The sequence below is a fragment of the Ammospiza nelsoni genome, chromosome 26 (genome assembly GCF_027579445.1).
Source record: "Ammospiza nelsoni isolate bAmmNel1 chromosome 26, bAmmNel1.pri, whole genome shotgun sequence".
NCBI classification, from domain to species: Eukaryota; Metazoa; Chordata; class Aves; order Passeriformes; family Passerellidae; genus Ammospiza; species Ammospiza nelsoni.
The window spans coordinates 1,338,206-1,355,851 of record NC_080658.1 but is presented as its reverse complement, the minus strand read 5'-3'; the positions used below and the strand labels follow the sequence as shown (position 1 = coordinate 1,355,851).

General features: G+C 67.9%; 4 protein-coding genes across 6 annotated transcripts; 1 reads left to right on the top strand and 3 right to left on the bottom strand.

The window, feature by feature from the left end:
- Window positions 1-535: 535 nt before the first annotated feature.
- ATXN7L3 (ataxin 7 like 3) lies at window positions 536-6,982 on the top strand. Its single transcript, XM_059489098.1, has 13 exons — window positions 536-702; window positions 2,160-2,266; window positions 2,357-2,489; window positions 2,853-3,024; window positions 3,490-3,587; window positions 3,792-3,814; window positions 3,888-3,933; window positions 4,340-4,371; window positions 4,486-4,554; window positions 4,798-4,841; window positions 4,948-5,019; window positions 5,583-5,716; window positions 6,264-6,982. Exons 2-13 carry the CDS (start codon window positions 2,216-2,218, stop codon window positions 6,413-6,415), a joined length of 1,026 nt encoding a protein of 341 aa, XP_059345081.1. The 5' UTR covers window positions 536-702; window positions 2,160-2,215; the 3' UTR covers window positions 6,416-6,982.
- A 1,309-nt stretch (window positions 6,983-8,291) lies between these two features.
- TMUB2 (transmembrane and ubiquitin like domain containing 2) lies at window positions 8,292-10,239 on the bottom strand. Its single transcript, XM_059489099.1, has 3 exons — window positions 10,166-10,239; window positions 9,192-9,922; window positions 8,292-8,916 (listed from the first exon to the last, which is right to left on the bottom strand). Exons 2-3 carry the CDS (start codon window positions 9,653-9,655, stop codon window positions 8,547-8,549), a joined length of 834 nt encoding a protein of 277 aa, XP_059345082.1. The 5' UTR covers window positions 9,656-9,922; window positions 10,166-10,239; the 3' UTR covers window positions 8,292-8,546.
- Window positions 10,240-10,721: 482 nt separating this feature from the next.
- On the bottom strand, window positions 10,722-13,320 carry ASB16 (ankyrin repeat and SOCS box containing 16). The gene is made up of 5 exons (XM_059489085.1): window positions 12,886-13,320; window positions 12,107-12,374; window positions 11,264-11,756; window positions 11,071-11,184; window positions 10,722-10,993 (listed from the first exon to the last, which is right to left on the bottom strand). Exons 1-5 carry the CDS (start codon window positions 13,184-13,186, stop codon window positions 10,808-10,810), a joined length of 1,362 nt encoding a protein of 453 aa, XP_059345068.1. The 5' UTR covers window positions 13,187-13,320; the 3' UTR covers window positions 10,722-10,807.
- Window positions 13,321-13,535: 215 nt separating this feature from the next.
- Window positions 13,536-17,297, bottom strand: HROB (homologous recombination factor with OB-fold). 3 transcript variants are annotated; one of them, XM_059489084.1, is made up of 10 exons: window positions 17,237-17,297; window positions 16,936-16,986; window positions 15,989-16,825; window positions 15,439-15,522; window positions 15,185-15,325; window positions 14,867-14,975; window positions 14,698-14,783; window positions 14,239-14,343; window positions 13,932-14,124; window positions 13,536-13,816 (listed from the first exon to the last, which is right to left on the bottom strand). In XM_059489084.1, the coding sequence occupies exons 1-10, from the start codon at window positions 17,237-17,239 to the stop codon at window positions 13,743-13,745; spliced, it is 1,683 nt and encodes a 560-aa protein (XP_059345067.1). In that variant the 5' UTR covers window positions 17,240-17,297; the 3' UTR covers window positions 13,536-13,742. The 3 variants fall into 3 exon arrangements, 2 of the variants coding, with proteins under 2 accessions (XP_059345067.1, XP_059345066.1); XM_059489083.1 differs by having other exon boundaries at window positions 13,945-14,124; XR_009420035.1 differs by having other exon boundaries at window positions 13,803-13,816; window positions 14,867-15,006.
- Between the last annotated feature and the right edge of the window lie 349 nt (window positions 17,298-17,646).

The following is a 17,646-nucleotide window of genomic DNA, read 5'->3' as shown; positions in this document are numbered from 1 at the left end:
ATGTCATTACTATAAAAAAATAAAACTTTAGGAAAAAAAAAAACCGGACAAGCCTGAGGAGTGTTTTTCCTCCTATCTATGGGATCTCCTTTGGGGGTCCATTGTGGGAGGGCTCATTTTTGGGGGTTCTGTGGCGCTGGGGGTTTGCAGGGTGGGATCTGGAGGCATCCGTGGAGCTGGAATGTCCCTGGGAGCTCGCAGTGGGGGATGTAGGGGTGAGGGTCGGTGTATCCGGGGGTTCCGGGGGGATTCGGGGGGTCCGGGGGGTGCGGGAGGAGCTCCAGGCCCCGCCCCTCCGAGCCCCGCCCACCACAGCCCCGCCCATTCTGGCTCCGCCCCCATCGCCCCGCCCCGCCCCTCCCCCGTGACTCTGACGAGGCTCGCGCGGCGGCGGCGGCTCCGGCCCCTCCCATTGGCCGCGGCCCCTGACGGCGCCTCCCCATTGGTCGGCGGCGGCGGGGCGGGGCCGGACCGTGCGCGCGCCGGGCGCGCCGCCCCGCCCCTCCCTCACCCCCCTCACCTCCCTGGGCCGCCGCCGCCGCCGCCGGGCGGAGGCACCGCCAGGCCCGGCCCGGCCGCTCCGTCCGCTCGGCACGGCCCCGCACCGGCCCCGACCATGGCGAGTCGCCGCCGGGCCCCGCGCCGGAGCGGCGGGGGCCGCTGAGCCGGCCCCGCCCCGGCCCCGGCGGACCCTCCGCGCCGGTGAGTGACCGCCCGAGCCGTCCCTCCCGGCCCGGAGCTCCCGCCCTCGGGGCCCTGCCCGCCCGCCCGTGGGGCCCCGCCGCACCGGAGAGCGGCCTGCTGACCCCGCCCCGGGGCGCCCCGGGACCCCGCGATCCGCCCGGGATCAGCCCCGGGGCCGCCCCGCCGGTGCCCTCCCAGCCCCCGTCCCGGAGGCCCCGAGACCTTCCCGGGATCCTGAGCCTCCCCTTCCTGTTCCCCCTCCCTCGCTCTCTACCTGAGGGCCTCCAAGGCTCTCTCGGCCCCCCCAGGCCTGTGGGGAACCCCTGAGATCCCCTTCTCCTCCCTTTTCTGCCCCCCCCGATTCCTGAGAGTCCCTACAACCCTCACTGGCCCCCCAGCCCTATGTGAGACCCCCCCGGCCCTCAGATCTCCCTTCCTCCCTCATTTTCCTGTTTTTCCATCCACTCCCGAGAGCTCCAGGGCCCTCCCTTGTCTCCCCCGGACCGGCGAGAGACCCCCCCGAGCCGCCCCTAACCCCCCTTTCCTGTCTGTGCCCCCCACCCTCTTCTCCTGAGAGCTCCCAGCAGCAGCCCTGGACCCCCAGGCCCTGAGACCCCTCATTCCCTACCCCCCACCCTGATCCTGAGAGCCCCTGGGACCCTCCCTGGCCCCCCCAGCCCTATGGGAGACCCCCTGAGCTCCCCCTTCTCCCGCTCCCTTTTCTGCCTCAGCTTGGGGGTGCACTGGGGACTGAGCCAATTCCAGCCCCTGTTTCCTCTTTCTGTTGTGGAAGGAAGAAATCCGTGGATCAACGGGATTGGGGTGTGTAGGGGGGTATGGAGACCCCTCTTGAGTCCCCCCCACCCCAGTGGCCGGGCAGAGTCCCCCAGCTCCCCCAGTGACAATCAGGGGTTCCACTGCTCAGCCCCAATGGGTGGTGGGGGTGTCTGACCATGACTTTGGGGTCTTTAGACTCCCATTGTTGGGGAGAGAGGCCAGGCCCCATTTTGGGGGGGCACACAGTGCTCCCCTCCCTGCCCTGTCCGCCCTCCATCTGCTGCAAGGGAGGGTGATGCAGCAAAACCCGCTGGTTGGGGACAGTTTGGGGACACCCCGAGTCCCCTGTGCTCACCTACAGCCCTGAGACAATGGGGGGTGAGGTGGGGCTCCTGAGGGGTTTGACACCTCTCTGAACGCCAGGCACGTCCAGGCTGGCCTGAGGGGTGGGGGGACAGTGGGGGACATCCCACCTATGTCAGCCAGTGTCCCCCACTAAACTGGGGGGGTTCCATGCCGGGCTGGGGAGGGTCCTGCCCAGCTGGGAGACCCCCAAGATCCCCCTACTTCACTCCTGGAGGGTTTAACCCCAGGACTGGGGACATCCCAGGCTGTGCAGTGGGGTTCTGGTGGGGAAGGGATGGGGAGGGGTCTGCAGGTGAGGGTGGAGGTGCCAGTGAGACCCCCGGTGCCCCCAGCCCCCCGTGTCCCGTGCTATGAGCGTTCGGCGTGACTTCTCCGCAAGCAGCTGCAAATGAAAATGGAGGATATGTCTTTGTCTGGCCTGGATAACAGCAAACTGGAGGTGAGCTGTCCTGTCTGGGGGGTCAGCCTGTCCCCTGGGGTGTCCGTGTGTCCCCCCCCCCATCCCTAACAGCCCCCCCTGGGCCCCCAGGCCATCGCACACGAGATCTACACGGAGCTGGTGGAGGATGCCTGCCTGGGGCTGTGCTTTGAGGTGCACCGGGCTGTCAAGTGCGGCTACTTCTTCCTGGATGACACGGACCCCGACAGCATGAAGGACTTTGGTGAGCCCCCCGAGTTCCCCAGGGCTCAGGGTGACACTGGTGACAGGGACACAGCCAGGACCCTGCTCTCTGAGGGGATTGGTGCTCCCCACACACAGGGATTTGGGTTTGAGGGCCGCTGATGGGCATTAAACACACAAATGTCCCACCAGCAATGACCAGAGAGGTAAATGGGGGGGGGCACTGAACCCCAAAATGTGGTGCTGGGGCGCTGGGGGGGCACAGCTGGGCTGTGGGTGGGAGGTGGCAGAGACCCCCTGCTTTCAGCCCCGCTGAGGCTGTGGGGAGGGTCTGGCAGCCCCAGGGACCCCCCCAGAGCAGATGTGGGGTGTCAGGGCAGGGCCTGAGCGTGTCCCCCCGCAGAGATCGTGGACCAGCCGGGCGTGGACATCTTCGGGCAGGTGTACAACCAGTGGAAGAACAAGGAGTGCGTGTGCCCCAACTGCAGCCGCAGCATCGCCGCCTCGCGCTTCGCCCCGCACCTGGAGAAGTGCCTGGGCATGGGCCGCAACAGCAGCCGCATCGCCAACCGCAGGTGGGGCTGCAGCTCTGGGGAAACTGAGGCACCGGGGCCTGGCTGGGGGGGGTCTCACCCTGGGGGTGCTGTGGGTTCCAGCTCTGGGGAGCCTGGGATGGGAATTTGGCCAAGTCTGGGTCGTCCTGGTCTTCGCTTTCCATCCTGAGGGTGTCCAGTTTGGTTCACCGTGGAGCTCTTCTTGTTTTGTTCCTCCCTGCCCCTGGAGCTCCTCATGTTCCTCCCTGCCAGTTTATCCCTCCTGGGAAAAGGAGCTGGGAACCCCTGGGTCCTGTGTGATCCCCCTGGGTCCTCTGTCCCTCCTGGGTCCTCTGTCCCTGCCTCGGTGGCAGCTGGGGACTCCTGTCTGGATCCCTGGCTGCAGGGGAGGATGGGAGGGTACCAGGGGACATGGGATGGATGCTGAGGTTCCGTGGATGACGTGGGGCAGACCCCAGCCATGATCTCCCTCCCCTCCCCGCTCAGGATCGCAAGCAGCAACAACCTGAACAAGTCCGAGAGTGACCAGGAGGACAACGATGACATCAACGACAATGACTGGTCCTATGGCTCTGAGAAGAAAGGTGGGGAGGGGTCTCTGGTGCCCTGAGGGGTCGGGGACACATCCTGCCTGTCCCATGTCCCCTGAACCCCGGTCCTGGGTGGGTGTGTAGGGGGAGAGCAGCCGTGGGTGGTGGTCCCAGCCCCGGGGAGGCAGCAGTGGCTCTGGGCTTGGGGATGCAGGCCCTGGAAAAGGTCAAACCTTTCCTTTCTCTCTCTCCCCATAGCAAAGAAGAGGAAGTCGGATAAGGTGAGGGGTGCAGGGAAGGGTGGGGGGCGCGGGGAGGACACAGGACACCCCCAACCCTCCCCTCTCGTTGCAGAACCCCAACTCGCCCCGCAGGTCCAAGTCCCTGAAACACAAAAATGGTGAGAGGGCGGGGCTTAAAACAGGGCGGGGCTCACAGATTTGGGGCGGGGCTAAAAATGGGGAGGGGCTCACACCTTTGGGGCGGGGCTAAAAATGGGGAGGGGCTCACACATTTGGGGCGGGGCTCACACCTTTGGGGCGGGGCTAAAATGGGGGAGGGGCTCACACATTTGGGGCGGGGCTCACACCTTTGGGGTGGGGCTAAAATGGGGGAGGGGCTCACACCTTTGTGGCGGGGCTTGCATGGGCTGGGCACGTGTAGGAGTGGGGTATTTGGGGTGGGTGGGGCAGCTGCAGTGGATGGGGCTTGTGGGGGGGGGGTGGAGCTCTCCCTGGCTGTGGGAGGGGACCCTGGGGGTCCCAGGCTGGGGGCAGGACCCCCCCCTCACCTTTCCTCTCTCCCAGGTGAGATTGGCGGGAACCCCGACCCCTTCAAGGTGAGCCTGGGATGGGGGGAGGAGATGGCTGCCAGTCCCTGCTCTGCCTCCCCAGGGGCTGAATTGCCCCCCAGGAGGGTCCCCCCAGGCCTGAGCCTGCTCTCTGCCCCCCAGTACAGCAACTCAGCTGGCATCAACTACGAGACGCTGGGCCCCGAGGAGCTGCGGACGCTGCTCACCACGGTGAGGGGATGGGACAGGGACAGGGGGGCTCCACAGGGGATGGGACCCCAGGGATCTCTCCCAGCTGGGCTCCATCCCACTGGGGCTGGTTTCCAGGCTGGGAATGGGGACCTGCAGCAGGTCCTGATCGTGGGGTGGTGGCTGCTTTGTCTGGGCCTCAGCACTGGGAGGCTGTGGTGGTGCAGCACAGCCCTGGGGTCACTCACCTGTCCCCCCGAACTCACCTGTCCCTTCCCTCCCCAGCAATGCGGGGTCATCTCCGAACACACCAAGAAGATGTGCACCAGGTGAGGGTGGCCCTGCTCACTCTGGGGAGCTTCCCCAGGGTCCCCAACATTCCCACATCCCACGGGAGGGGGGAAGGCCCAGCTCAGCGCCGTGTCTCACCCCCAGGTCCCTGCGGTGTCCCCAGCACACGGATGAGCAGCGCAGGGCAGTCCGGGTTTACCTCCTCGGGCCCTCTGCGTAAGTGGCTGCACAGCGGGGTCCCCAAGGTCTGGGGTCACTGTGCAACAGGGACTGGGGGCTGCACGGGGTGCTCAGGTGGGGCTGGGGACAGGGACAGCCCTGGGGGGGCCTGCAGGGGATGGGAGCCCAGGGCTGGGCTTGGGATCTGCAGCCCAGCAGGGTGGTGAGGGCAGGGCTGAGCCCCTGGGGAATGCCATCCCCTTGGCATTGGGAGGACTCTGTCCCCACCTGCCCTGTGTGACACCTGTGCCCAGGTCCCTGCCCCTGGGCATCCCCCTGGCATTGGGAGGGCTCTGTCCCCACGTGCCCTGTGTCACACCTGTGCCCAGGTCCCTGCCCCTGGGGAATGCCATCCCCTTGGCATTGGGAGGACTCTGTCCCCACCTGCCCTGTGTGACACCTGTGCCCAGGTCCCTGCCCCTGGGCATCCCCCTGGCATTGGGAGGGCTCTGTCCCCACCTGCCCTGTGTAACACCTGTGCCCAGGTCCCTGCCCCTGGGCATCCCCCTGGCATTGGGAGGGCTCTGTCCCCACGTGCCCTGTGTCACACCTGTGCCCAGGTCCCTGCCCGAGGCCGAGGGTGGTGTGGAGAACGACAGCTTCGAGGTGGCCGAGAGCCAGGCCCTGATGAGCCGCCTGCAGTGGGACGGCTCCTCCGACATCTCCCCCTCCGACTCGGCCTCTTCCAAAGCCAGTGAGTGTTCAGGGGCTGGGGAGCAAATCCTGGGGCACAGACCCCTCTGAGGGGCAAACTCTGGGGCTCAGACCCCTCTGAGCGGCACATCCTGGGGCACAGACCCCTCTGAGGGGCACATCCTGGGGCACAGACCCCTCTGAGGGGCAAACTCTGGGGCTCAGACCCCTCTGAGCGGCACATCCTGGGGCACAGACCCCTCTGAGGGGCAAACTCTGGGGCACAGACCCCTCTGAGGGGCAAACTCTGGGGCACAGACCCCTCTGAGGGGCAAATCCTGGGGCTCAGACCCCTCTGAGGGGCAAATCCTGGGGCTCAGACCCCTCTGAGGGGGCAAACCCAGCCATTCTGGCACGTCCCCAGTACAAGAGGAGTTGAACAGACCATGGCTCCAAAGCCTGGAGCACCTTGTCCCCCACTTGGGAGGGGCAGGAACATTTTGGGGTACATTTTCTTGGGTGTTGACCAGAGTTGGGCATCACCCACTCCGTTTTAGGGCTCATCTCCTCCCTGACACCCCCATTTGTTCCCTTCCTCCCCTCCCCAGGTACAAACAACTCCGAGTCCCGCAAGACCAAGAAGAAGAAGCCGCACCTGGGGCTGGTGAGCGGCGCCCCGGGGCTCGGCTCCAGCAAGAAGAAGAAGCCCAAGCCCCCCGCCCCCCACACCCCCAGCATCTACGACGACATCAACAACTGAGCCCCGCCGAGCTGGGGAGGGGCAGGACGGACAGAGGGACCGACAGAGGGATGGACAGGGGCCAGGACAGCCCCCAGGCACCCCCCGGGCCGGACACAACGTGGGTACCGGGGCACAGAGGACTCAGCTGTCGCTGGAGTGGGGCTGGATTTGGGGAGCCCCCGTTAGTGCCCCCCTTCCTCCCCCCTGCCCCGGTGCCTCTATTTATTCTGTGACAGTTTTTGTACCTGGGGCTCCTGTTGGGGGTCACCCTCAGACATGGGGGTACAGCCCCCCCTTCCCTCCCTCCCAGCACCCCCAAAGCCAGCTGTGCCCCCCACACCCACTCCTCACTCACCCCACTGGGGTGGGGGGCACCTGGACACTCTGGGCCTGGGTCAGGGGGTGGTGAGTCCTCCCTGCCCTGGGGTTTTGGGGTGAGCCCCCGCCCTGGGCTGGCACTCGCCGGTCGGGCTGGCTCAGGAAGGGGGGTCACACTCAGAGGACAAGGGAGCACCCCGTCACCCCAGATCTGTTCAGCTGTGCCTGCATTTGGCTGTTGGGGGTCCCGAGGGCCTGGCAGTGCCCACACAGGGGGTCACAGGGGGCTGCATGCTGCATCCTTCATGTTTGGGGCTGTTCAGGGGTGGGTTTGGGGGTGGGTGGGGAGCTGCTGTGACCATCCCTGTGCCAAACTGTTTGGGGAGGGGGCACCCCAACCTGCCAGAGTGGAGCTGGGAATGGAGCAGAACTGGGGGGGAAGCCCAGCCCAGCTTCAGTGCGGAGCCCCCCGCTCCTGGTGTCCCCAGGGCAGCTCTGTGTGCCCTCCACGCCTGCCTGGGGACCTGCTGCTGCACTCGGGGGGTCGGTGGGGACCCCCACAGCTCCGGCAGGTGTTTGCACCCCCACAGGCTCTGCTGTTGTTTGGGGGGCCGGGACCAGCGCCCCGCTGTGCGGGCCGGGGGGGGGACAGGTCCCTCTGGCTGGATCCAGCTCACCCCTGCCCTGGGATCCCCTCCCTGCAGCTTTGTCCGTGCCAGGGGCTGTGCTGGGGACAGGCTTGGCTCCATGCCCTCTGCTGTCCCCCCCCCGTGGCTGTCTGACCCCCATCTGGCCGTGTGTCCCCGGCGTGGGGCTCTGTCTGTCCCCCCAGCGCGGTGCCCTGGCCCGTCCTCTCGCTGGGATCACACATTATGGTGCTCTGACTCTGGATTTCACTATTTGTTTTCAAACTGCTGCTAAAGGCTGGGCTGGGGCAGGGGGCGGGGGGGTCCTGCAGAGCCCTGGGCACCTCAGAACGCTGCAGCCCCCCCTGCATGGGGGCCCCCGTGTGCTCCCTCCTGCTGCAGCTTTGGGGCTGGGCCGGTGTGGCCACCGGGGCATGCCAAGCTGGCCTTTGTGTGCCCCGGGGCCCGAGCACGGCGCTGTGGGCACCCAAAAACACGGGGAACCACCCCAAACTGCCTGGGGGGGGCACGGTGAGCTGGGGCTGTGGGGGGAGGCAGCCTGAGCCCCTTCCCCTGCAGGAGGGGCGCTGCAATTTGGGGTCCAAGGGGTGCAGTGGGGTTTGGGGGGCTCAGATTGTGCCCTGTGACCCCCCCAGGTCGGTGTCCTCACCCCCCCCCCCGGTGTTTCTGCGTGTCCCCCCCGCAGGGGAACTGAGCCCTTGTGAGGTCTGTGTGTCCCGTGAGTGGGTTGTGGCTGCCCCTGTAAATAAAACTGCATCTTGACTTGGTATCCCTGGCATTCATTACAGCTCCTTAATTAAACAGGGCCTTTACCCCTCCCATCCATCTCCCCCCACTCCGTTCACCACGGGTGGGGCCGGATTTGTTTTTATGCCCCCCAGAAGTGTGCGTGGGTAGGAAAGAGCAGCCCCAGGGCAGGAAGGCAAGCAGTGGGGTGACTTGACACCCTTTATTTGCATTAAAAAGTCCTTGGGATGAAGCCACGGCCCGTTCCGGTGCTGCCCCACTCCCCGGAGCTGGGGTTGGGGTGGGGGCAGCGGGGTTTGAGGGGGGCACAGCCCCTTTTTGGGGGGTAAAGTCCGGCAGCAAGGCTGGCACGCACACGCTGAGCTGCCACCGCGCTGGCTCTGGCCACAGAGCAGGGACAGCGGCGCCACCGCGGTGCCTCCCCAGCCCCTGCCCCCTCAGCCCGCCTGTCCGTACAGCCCGAAGGCCAGGAAGGTGACGAGCACGGTGACACCGATCAGCGACACGGTGGCCGGCGCCGTGAAGAGCTGCCGGTAGTTGATGCGGAAATACCAGCCCAGCGCCAGCACCACCATCACCGTGGGCACCATGAGCGTGCCCCCGCCCAGCGGCAGCGCCGGGGCCGCGGGGCCGGCGGGGCCGGGCTCGGGCAGCGCGGGGGCGGCCGCGCCGGTGCCCCGGCAGCGGTGGCAGTGGATGACACAGTTGTCGGTGATGCGGAGCGAGCGCAGCGTCCGCGCCTGGTCCTGCAGCAGCTGCCCGCGGTAGATGAGCTTCATCTGGCTCTCCTGGCCCGGGAAGTATTTGCTGCGGGAGTATTTGCCCGGGAAGTATTTGCTGAGGGAGGCTTGGAGGCGGCAGAGAGGGGCTCGGGGACCCCCACCCGGGGTGGGAACCCCGCCACATGGACCCAGTCGGGGACGGGAACCCCCGCACTGTGTGACGGGGAGGGGACAGGGATGGCACCGCCACCGCCGCCTCTTTCAAACTCGCCGTTTCAAAGCCCACGGGGTATTTTCGGCACAACGGGAGGGAGGGGGCGGTTTGCACCGGGGGAGGGGCTGCTCACACCCGGGCCTCACCTCTTGAGAATCCCCACGGTGTCCTCGGGCCGCGCCACCGCCACCTCCTCGGTGTCGTTGAGGAACTTGAGGCGGATCTTGATGAGGCCGGGACAGGCGTCCCCCGCCCCGGTGGCACCGGGCTCGGTGTCCGGCAGCTGCTCCCGGCCGGGACCGGCACCGGGGCCGCTCCCGCTGTCCGCCCGCGCCGCCGCCCCCCGTTCCTCCTCCGCTTTCTCCTCCGCGCTCTCGGCGCTCCCGGGGGGCTCCGGGGCCTCGGCCGCCCCCGCGGCTCCCGCGTACGGCGGGAGGGGCCCGAGGCGGATGACGGCCGCGTCCCCGGTGCCCAGGAGCTGCCCGCTGCCCTCGGCCACGTACGTGGACAGCCAGGCCAGCACCAGCGCCAGCGCCAGCACGGCCAGCCCGGCCACCAGCGTCACCTCGTCCCCAACGCCCGGGATGAGCGGGGCGGCCGGGGGCTCCATCTCCGCCACCCCCGAGCGGTTCCCGGTGTGACCGAGCTGTGCCCCGGTGCCGCCTGCGGGCTCAGAACAGACCCCGGGGCCGCTGCTCCCGCTGCCCGGAGACCGCAGGGACGGGAGCTCCTCGCTGCGGGTTTTCCTCCTCGCTCCCGAGACGCCGAAGCGGCAGCGCTGCGCTCACCTCACCGGGCCCGGCGGAGGCTCCCGGGGGTCCCGGAGGGTCCCGCAGCCCCTCGGTGCCCAGCGGGGCAGGGTCAGGCCATCCCCGACCTGCAGGGAGCGGAGCGGTGCGGTCAGCGGGGCCCGGGCACGGCGGGGCGGGAGGAACCGGGGATGTCCCTGCCCGCTCCCGAGGGTCCCGGTGCGTCCCTACCGGTCCCCGTGTATCCCGGGGGTGCCGGTGTGTCCCTGCCATCTCCTGCCATCCCGGGGGTGCCGGTGTGTCGCTGTCGGTCCCGGGGTGTCCCCGCCATCCCCGGGGGTCCCGGTGCCCCCCCCCCCCCCCCCACTCACCGCCTCCCGCCGCCGCCGCCCGCGCCGGAAGCGCCACGTCACAGCGCGCCGCCGCTAGGGGGCGGGACGTGGCGGTGGGCGCGCGGGGTTACGTCACGGCCGCGCCCAGTGGGCGTGGTCAATAGGGGCGGGGCGAACTTGACTCGCCTTGAGTGGGCGTGGCTATAAGTGGGCGGGACTATGTCGGGAGGCGGGGTTTGCTGGGGCGGAGTCACGGCCGCGGCGGGGCGGGGCGGGGCCTCGGGAGCACCGTGGGAACCCCCGGGCTGACCCCCCCCCCGCCATGGGGTCTGACCGGCACCGGATCCCCCCGGCCGCGTTGTCACCGCCTCCGCGGTCCCCACATCCGCCAGGGCCCGTCTGTCCCCTCCGTGCCGCCTGTGACCCACTGGCTCTGTCCCCCCTCATCTCCTGTCCCCACAGTCCCCTGTCCCCACTCATCCCGTGTCCCCACAGTCCCCTGCTCCCCCTTATCCCCTGTCCCCACAGTCCCCCGTCCCCACAGCAGCCGCCATTGCCCACCCTGCTCCCACAGGGACAAAGACGCCTCAAGGGCCACCTCTGCCATGTCCTTTATTGACACCAGGGCACGGGGAGCAAGGGGACATGGAGGGGACTCCAGTGGGGACACACAGGGCGCCCTCAGGAGATGAGCCCCTCGATGGGCAGCTGGAGGTAGCGGCGCAGGGGGGGTGGCAGTGCCAGCCTGGGCACGGCGGCGCGGCAGCGGGCGCCCAGGTGACGCCGGATGGCCACACGTGCCAGGTGCTGCAGCCGCCGTGGCTGCCCCGCCATGCGCACGGCCGAGGCATAGAACTCCTGGTGCTCCTGTGGGGGGGACAGGGGCTCAGTGGGCTGGCTGGGGACACGGGGACACCCCAGGACCCCTTAGGACACCCCGTTACCTCCCAGAGCTCGGCGGGCACGGCCTCCACCCAGCCGTCGGCGGGGGGCACGCGGTCGTAGGCGTTGAGCATCACCTCCAGCGCCGGCGGGTGCTGGCAGCACAGCCTGAGCATCTGCCAGCAGAGCTGTGTCACCAGGGGAGTGACACCGCCAGTGCCACCTCCCCGTGCCCCCCGTCACCCCCTGCCCCACCTTGGGGTGCGCGGGGAGGGCTCCGTGGTCCAGCAGCAGGGTGAGGGTCTCCTCGGGGCGCTGCTGGCGGTACTCGCGCACGGCGCGCAGGGCGCAGTCCATGGGGGTGTCCCCGGCGCCGTTGGGGACGGTGGCGTCGGCGCCGTGGCGCAGCAGCAGCCGGGCCATGCCGGGGTGCCCGTTGGCACAGGCGTTGTGCAGCGGCGTGTGGCCCTTGCGCCCCGCGGCCCCGGGCTCGGCGCCGGCCTCCAGCAGCCGCTCGGCCACGCGCAGGAAGCGCTCCGAGTCCTCGGGGCGCTCGGCCGCCGCCGCCGCCGCGTTCAGGGGGGTCTCGCCCTGGTGGGTGCGCACGGAGGGGTCGGCGCCGTGGTGCAGGTACAGCTCCACGTGGGCCACCAGCCCCTGGCGCGCCGCCACGTGCAGCGCTGTCACCTGCCGGTCACGGGTGCCCAGGTTCACCTGCGCCCCGTGCGCCAGCAGCAGCTCCGCACACCTGGAGGTAGGGTGAGAAGGGTGAGGGGACACTTTGGCAACCATGGGACACAACCAGGACGTGCCATGGTTCCCATGGGACATCCCTAGGGACGTCCTCAGGACATAATGGAGAGGCTTGGCTCCCAAGGGACACCCCCAGGGACACCCTGGAGAGACCTGTCACCCATGGGACGCCCCCAAGGACACCCAGGGACCCTCCCAGGACACCCCACAGGCCCCTGGCTCCCAGATTAGGTGGGTGGGGCAGGAGTGACGATTTCATGGGCGGGGCCTCTCATGCAGATGAGCCCCACCCTAGTCCACAGGTGAGCCCGTACCTGAGGCTGTAGGACACAGGTGATCCCATACCTGAGGCTGTGGGGCGCTGTGCAGAGGTGCAGCGGGGCAGAGCCTTCGGCGCTCAGCACATTGGGGTCGGCGCCGAAGGCCAGGAGCAGGCGGGCGCAATTGGGGTGGGGGGCGGCCGCGCTGTCGTGCAGGGGGGCTCTGCCGCCCACCACGGCGTCCACGGCCGCGCCCCGCAGCAGCAGGTGCCGGGCACAATCCTCGTAGCCGCGGGCGGCGGCGATGCGCAGGGCGGAGGTGTGCTGCCGGCGGGGGCTCAGCACCCACAGCCCTGCGGGGTCACACCGGAGAGCAGCTGGGCCCCCTGACCCGCACCCACCCACCCAGAACCCTGCGGGGTCACACTGGAGAGCAGCTGGGCCCCCTGACCCGCACCCACCCACCCAGAACCCTGCGGGGTCACACTGGAGAGCAGCTGGGCCCCCTGACCCGCACCCACCCACCCACAGCCCTGCGGGGTCACACCGGAGAGCAGCTGGACCCTCCTGACCCGCACCCACCCACCCACAGCCCTGCGGGGTCACACCGGAGAGCAGCTGGGCCCCCTCACCCGCACCCACCCACCCACAGCTGGAGTGGGGGAAGCAGGGGGGCACCGTGGGGCTGCCCTGTGCACCCACCCCACTCCTGACTCCTGCTCCCCCAGGAACCGGAGCAGCCGGCCCTGCTCCCCCCCCTGCCCACCTGGAGCTGCACCCCTGTCCTGGCCCCCCACCTGTTTTGCAGGGGGAACGGGAGGGAAAGGAGAAGGGAGAAGAAAGGAAGGACCCCCGGCCCCGTACCCTGCTCCGGTGACCACACCAGCTCCTCGCTGACCGTCTCCAGCACCACATTGGCCGTGGCCTCGTCGCTGAAGATGCTCTGGACGCGGCGCAGGTCCCCGGCGTAGAGCGCGTTGTGCACGGCGGGGTCGCGGCAGACCTGGCGCCGCCGGGGGGGGCTCGGGGGCGTCGCGGGCAGGAGGCGGCGCTCGGTGGATGCCCGGGCCAGCGCCCGGCGCCGATCGTCCCGCTCCAGCAGCTCCCGCTGCAGCCGCAGCGAGCGCAGCGCCGACGGGCTGAAGGCGAACGACTCGTGGGCCATGGGGAGCCCCGCAGGGCAGGGGAGGCTCCGGGGACAGCGAGCGGGGCCCTGAGCCTCGGGAGGGGGTTATAAATAGGGCTGTGCCCCACACACGGATGTGGAATCAAATCCCAGAGCCAGGGGCCTATAAATAACTCGTGGTGGTAAACAGAGTCACGGGGTGCGGGGCGGTTTGACCTGTTGGCGGGTGCGAGGTGGGGATGTCCCATGGGGAGGGATCTGAGGTGGGGATGTCCCATAGGGAGGGATTTGGGGACCCTCACCAGTCCTGTGGGGCTGTGAGAGCCTCGGGAACGGCTCATCCCAGCCAGGGAAAGGACAGAGGGGTGACACACGAGGACACAGGCGATGCAGAAACAAAACAGCCCTTTAATGCAGGTTTGGGAGCGAGAGGGGCCCCTGTGCCCCAGGATTGGGGACAGTGCTGAGGACACTTGCCCCCGGGCCTCCCCAGCTCTCAGCTCCACCACAAACAGCACGGACACGCAGAGGGAGGAGCAGGTGGGTGGGTGGCAGGTGTGTCACTGCTCCTCGGCACTGTCACCCTCTGCTGGGCTCAGCCACAGTCAACCTGAGCTGGGGCTGAGAAGAAATCCTCGGGCAGCTCTCCCAGGAGCCCATCCAGGTCATCTGCAAGGCACAGCAGGATGTGAGTTTTGTGTGATGGTGGAATTGTTTAGGTTGGGAACCTGCTCTCCACAGGACACAGAGCTTTTCCTTCCCTCCCAGAGTGGGTCTGACTCACCCATGTCACATACATCAGCTCCCGCTGGCTCTTCCCAGCTGGGATCAGAGCTTGGTGGGCACAGGGAGAAGCCCCCAGGACGCTGCTCTGCACTGTGTCCACTTGTCCTTGACTGTCCCCAGTCCTCAGGAGCAGGGACACCCCGGGTGGGCTGTGCAGGGGGGTCTGGGGCTGGCTCAGCCTGGGCAGGGACCTGCAAAACCCAGCGGGGATGAATTATTGGGGGATTCATCCAACCCTCCCCCTTCTCTCAGGGGTCCCCATAGCCCAGACCCCCCTGGGGGTCCCAGCAGTGCCCCCTCCTCACCTGCCGGGGGGAGCAGCCCTCGGGCTCAGGTGGGAAGATCCTGAGGAGGTTGGTGGGGGTCACGTTGAGGTAGTGGTTGCGGTGGGAGGGGGAGAAGACCCCGACCTGCAGAGAGGGCAGAGACAGCTCCTGGATAAACCCCCCGAGTTACAGGGCCCCATTTATGGAAATCTTAGGAAATGAAGGGTGAAATTTTAGCAAGAGTTGAGAAAAATCCTGAGGTGCAAAACTGCGGGAGACCCTTTTCTTGTATTTGTACTGCCAGGGTGCTATGGAATGGGAACGGGGGTGTACCACATGCGCTGGTTCCTCTTATCCCCTTATCCTAATCCTTACATTCCTAATTCCAGGGTTTAATGGGGTTGGGAATGGGACAGGCGATGGGCTGTATCACCACCCTGCATTCCCCTGGGATCAGACCCCACTGGGGTGGGATAAGGAGCCCCCAGCTCTCCTCACCTGCCTCAGGAGCAGCACGGAGCCGGCCCGGAGCTCGCTCTGCCTCTGCTCCAGCAGCAGCCGGTGCACGGTGCCCTGCATCTCCCCTGGCAATGAGGATGGCATCCCTGAGCCCTGGGGGCGATGGGCAGAGCCCCACCGGGCACAGGAACCACGGGGGCACACTCACCCGTGGGGTCCCGGAACACGGCACCAGCACCAGCGCTGCTCTTGGTCAGGGTTTTGATCATCACGGCCATGCTGGGGACTTTGTTTTTTGGGAGCTGCTTCAGGGCTGCCTGCACAGCACAACGGAGATTTTGGGGTGACCTTGGCCAGGGCTGGGAGTTGAACCCCGTGTGGGGTATCCCAGGATTCTACAGCCCTCATCAGCCATGGGATGTGGATGTCTGTGCCCAGCTCAGCTCAGCCCCCTCCCCAGAGGTTCCCAGCCCTACAAGCAGCTCTGAGGGGCGAGGGAAGAGCAGGAGTCTTGGGCTGTCCTCACCTTGCGGAGCACCATGACCACGCTGTAGGTGTGGAGGAAGCAGCTGGGGTCCCTCTCATCCAGCCCCAGCTCCGTTTTCATGGCCAGCCAGGGCCCCTTCCCGAAATCCTCCTCGGTGGGCAGTGGGGAGCTGGACAGCGCCTGGAGTCAGGGACATCATGGTGACAGAGCCCCAGGGGCTCCCTCTCAGCCAGCATCCCACTGGGGGATTCCCACTGGGGTCTGCCCGAGCAGGGGTGGGATGGGGGGGTTACCTGAGCCCGTGGCTTTGCCACAGCCCCGTGAGCAGGAGTCTGGGGAGCCGACACCAGGATCTCCTCCAGCAGCTTCCCCGAGTGCTTGTGGGGCACGGAGAAATGTCCAGGGATCTGCCTGGCTTCATCAGATGCTCCCATCCCATCCCATTCCAACCCACATCCAACTCCCATTTCTGTCCTGTCCCAACCCAGTACATTCCTGCCTCCATCCCCATCCCATCCCATCCTCACCTGGTTCCCATGCTGTCCCTGTCCCCATCCCAATCCTCACCCCGTTTCCCATGCTTTCCAGATCCCCATCCCATCCTCACCCCATCCCCATCCCATCCTTACCTGGTTCCCATGCTGTCCCTGTCTCCATCCCATCCCATCCCATCCCATCCCATCCCATCCCATCCCATCCCATCCCATCCCATCCCATCCCATCCCATCCCATCCCATCCTTACCCAGTCCCCACACTGTCCCCATCCTCACCCCATTCCCACACCATCCCCATCCCCACCCCACCCCATCCCCACCCGGTCTCCCCCACCCCGTGCCCCCCACCTGCTGGGGCAGGATCCCGGCCGGCCCCGGGAAGCGCCGGCTCTCCCTGCGCCCGGGGGCTCGGGGGGGTCCCCGGGGGGCTTTGCTGGCCGCTGTCACCAGCTGCACCAGGTGGTTGGTGACCACGGGGGCGCTGGGGGGGCCGGGAGCGTTGGGAGCCACCGGGGGGTTCGGGAAGCTGGGGGAGCCTGAGGGGGGTCTGGGGGGCAGCCGGGGCTGGGGGCAGCTCTGTGCTGGGGGGGTCCAGGGTGCTGAGGGGCTGCTCCTTGCTAGGGGTGCTTGGATGGGCCTCAGGCACGGAGCCCCTGGAGCAGGGATGGAGCCTCCGGAGCTTCCCGTGGAAATGGGGGGTCTGGGGGTGCAGGCACCGGCCGTGCTGGGCCGCAGCACCAGTTTGGGACTGGGGAGGGGGCTCTGCTTGTCCTGCACCCCCCTGGAGCCAGGGATCAGCTCCTCTCCCACCCTGAGCTTTTTGGGGACCCCACATTCCTGAGCGTTCTCCTTCCCTGGGCATTTCCATGGCGGCTTCTTGCAGTGCTCAGGGGGCACCGGGGCAGTGCCAGCCCCCAGGGGCACCTCGGGACCCTCCAGCTCCGTGCAGGCCGCCAGGAAAAGGTCATTGTCCAGCTCATCCTGGGGGACTGTCCCCAGAGATGGGGGGCCCTGGAATCCCACGGGAGGCTCGCCCTGCCCGGCAAGGGGCCGGAGGGTGGGGGCTTTACTGGGATGGGGGTTACTGGGATGGGGTTCACTGGGAGGAACCGAGACGACGCTGGATGAGGAATGCCCGGGGGTCACAAACTGGTTCTCTGCATCTTCCACAGCAGAGAGGAAATCCTGTGGAAATAAACAGCGGGAATTCAAACGGCTCCGTGCGTTCCCCAGACTCCCCCCGCAGGCTCAGCGCACCTCGGGGGGGGGGGCCCAGGCCATTGGGGGTCCCTCACCTCATCCTCCAGCTCCCCGTCGGTCCCAAAAAGCTTCTGCAAGTGGCAGGACTGTGGGATAAAGGAGAAGAACGGGGCTGGGAGGGACACACAGGCTGGGGGACCGGGATGGTCCCGGAGGTTCCGCCGTGGGACGCTCGGGGGCCCCGGAAAGGCCTCACAGGCCCCGAGGCGACCCCGGATCGGCCCCCCGTAACCGCGCGGGGCCCACAGAGATCCCTTTGTGGGGAATCTCCGTGGGAACCCCAGATCAGCCCCCAGGGCACCCCAAAACCGGCTCCGTCCCCCCCGGCCCCGTTACCATGGCAGCGCCGCGACCCCGGCCCGGCCCCGGAGGCGGAAGCGGCGGGGCCGGGACTCGAACCCGCGGTCCCCGGGGAAGGGGCGGAACTTCCCCTGCGGCACCGGGCGCCCCCTGGCGGCGGGTAGGAAGAGCGGCCGCGCCCCTTAAAGGGCCACGCACCCCCTTTCCCCGCGCGTGTCACATGTGCACACGCGTGTGTCCCGCGTCACCCGGCCGGGCCCCGCGGCGCCGCCGGTGACTCAGCGCGGCCCCGACCCGGCGTGATTCATCCCGCATGTCCCCGCGGCACGGGCTGAGTGACCCCCCCAACTCGGGCCTGCTACACCCACACGCGTGCGTGGACAAGGCCACAGGCGTGTGTGTGTGTGTGCATGAGTGTCCTGCACACGCGTGCCTGCGTGTGCCCC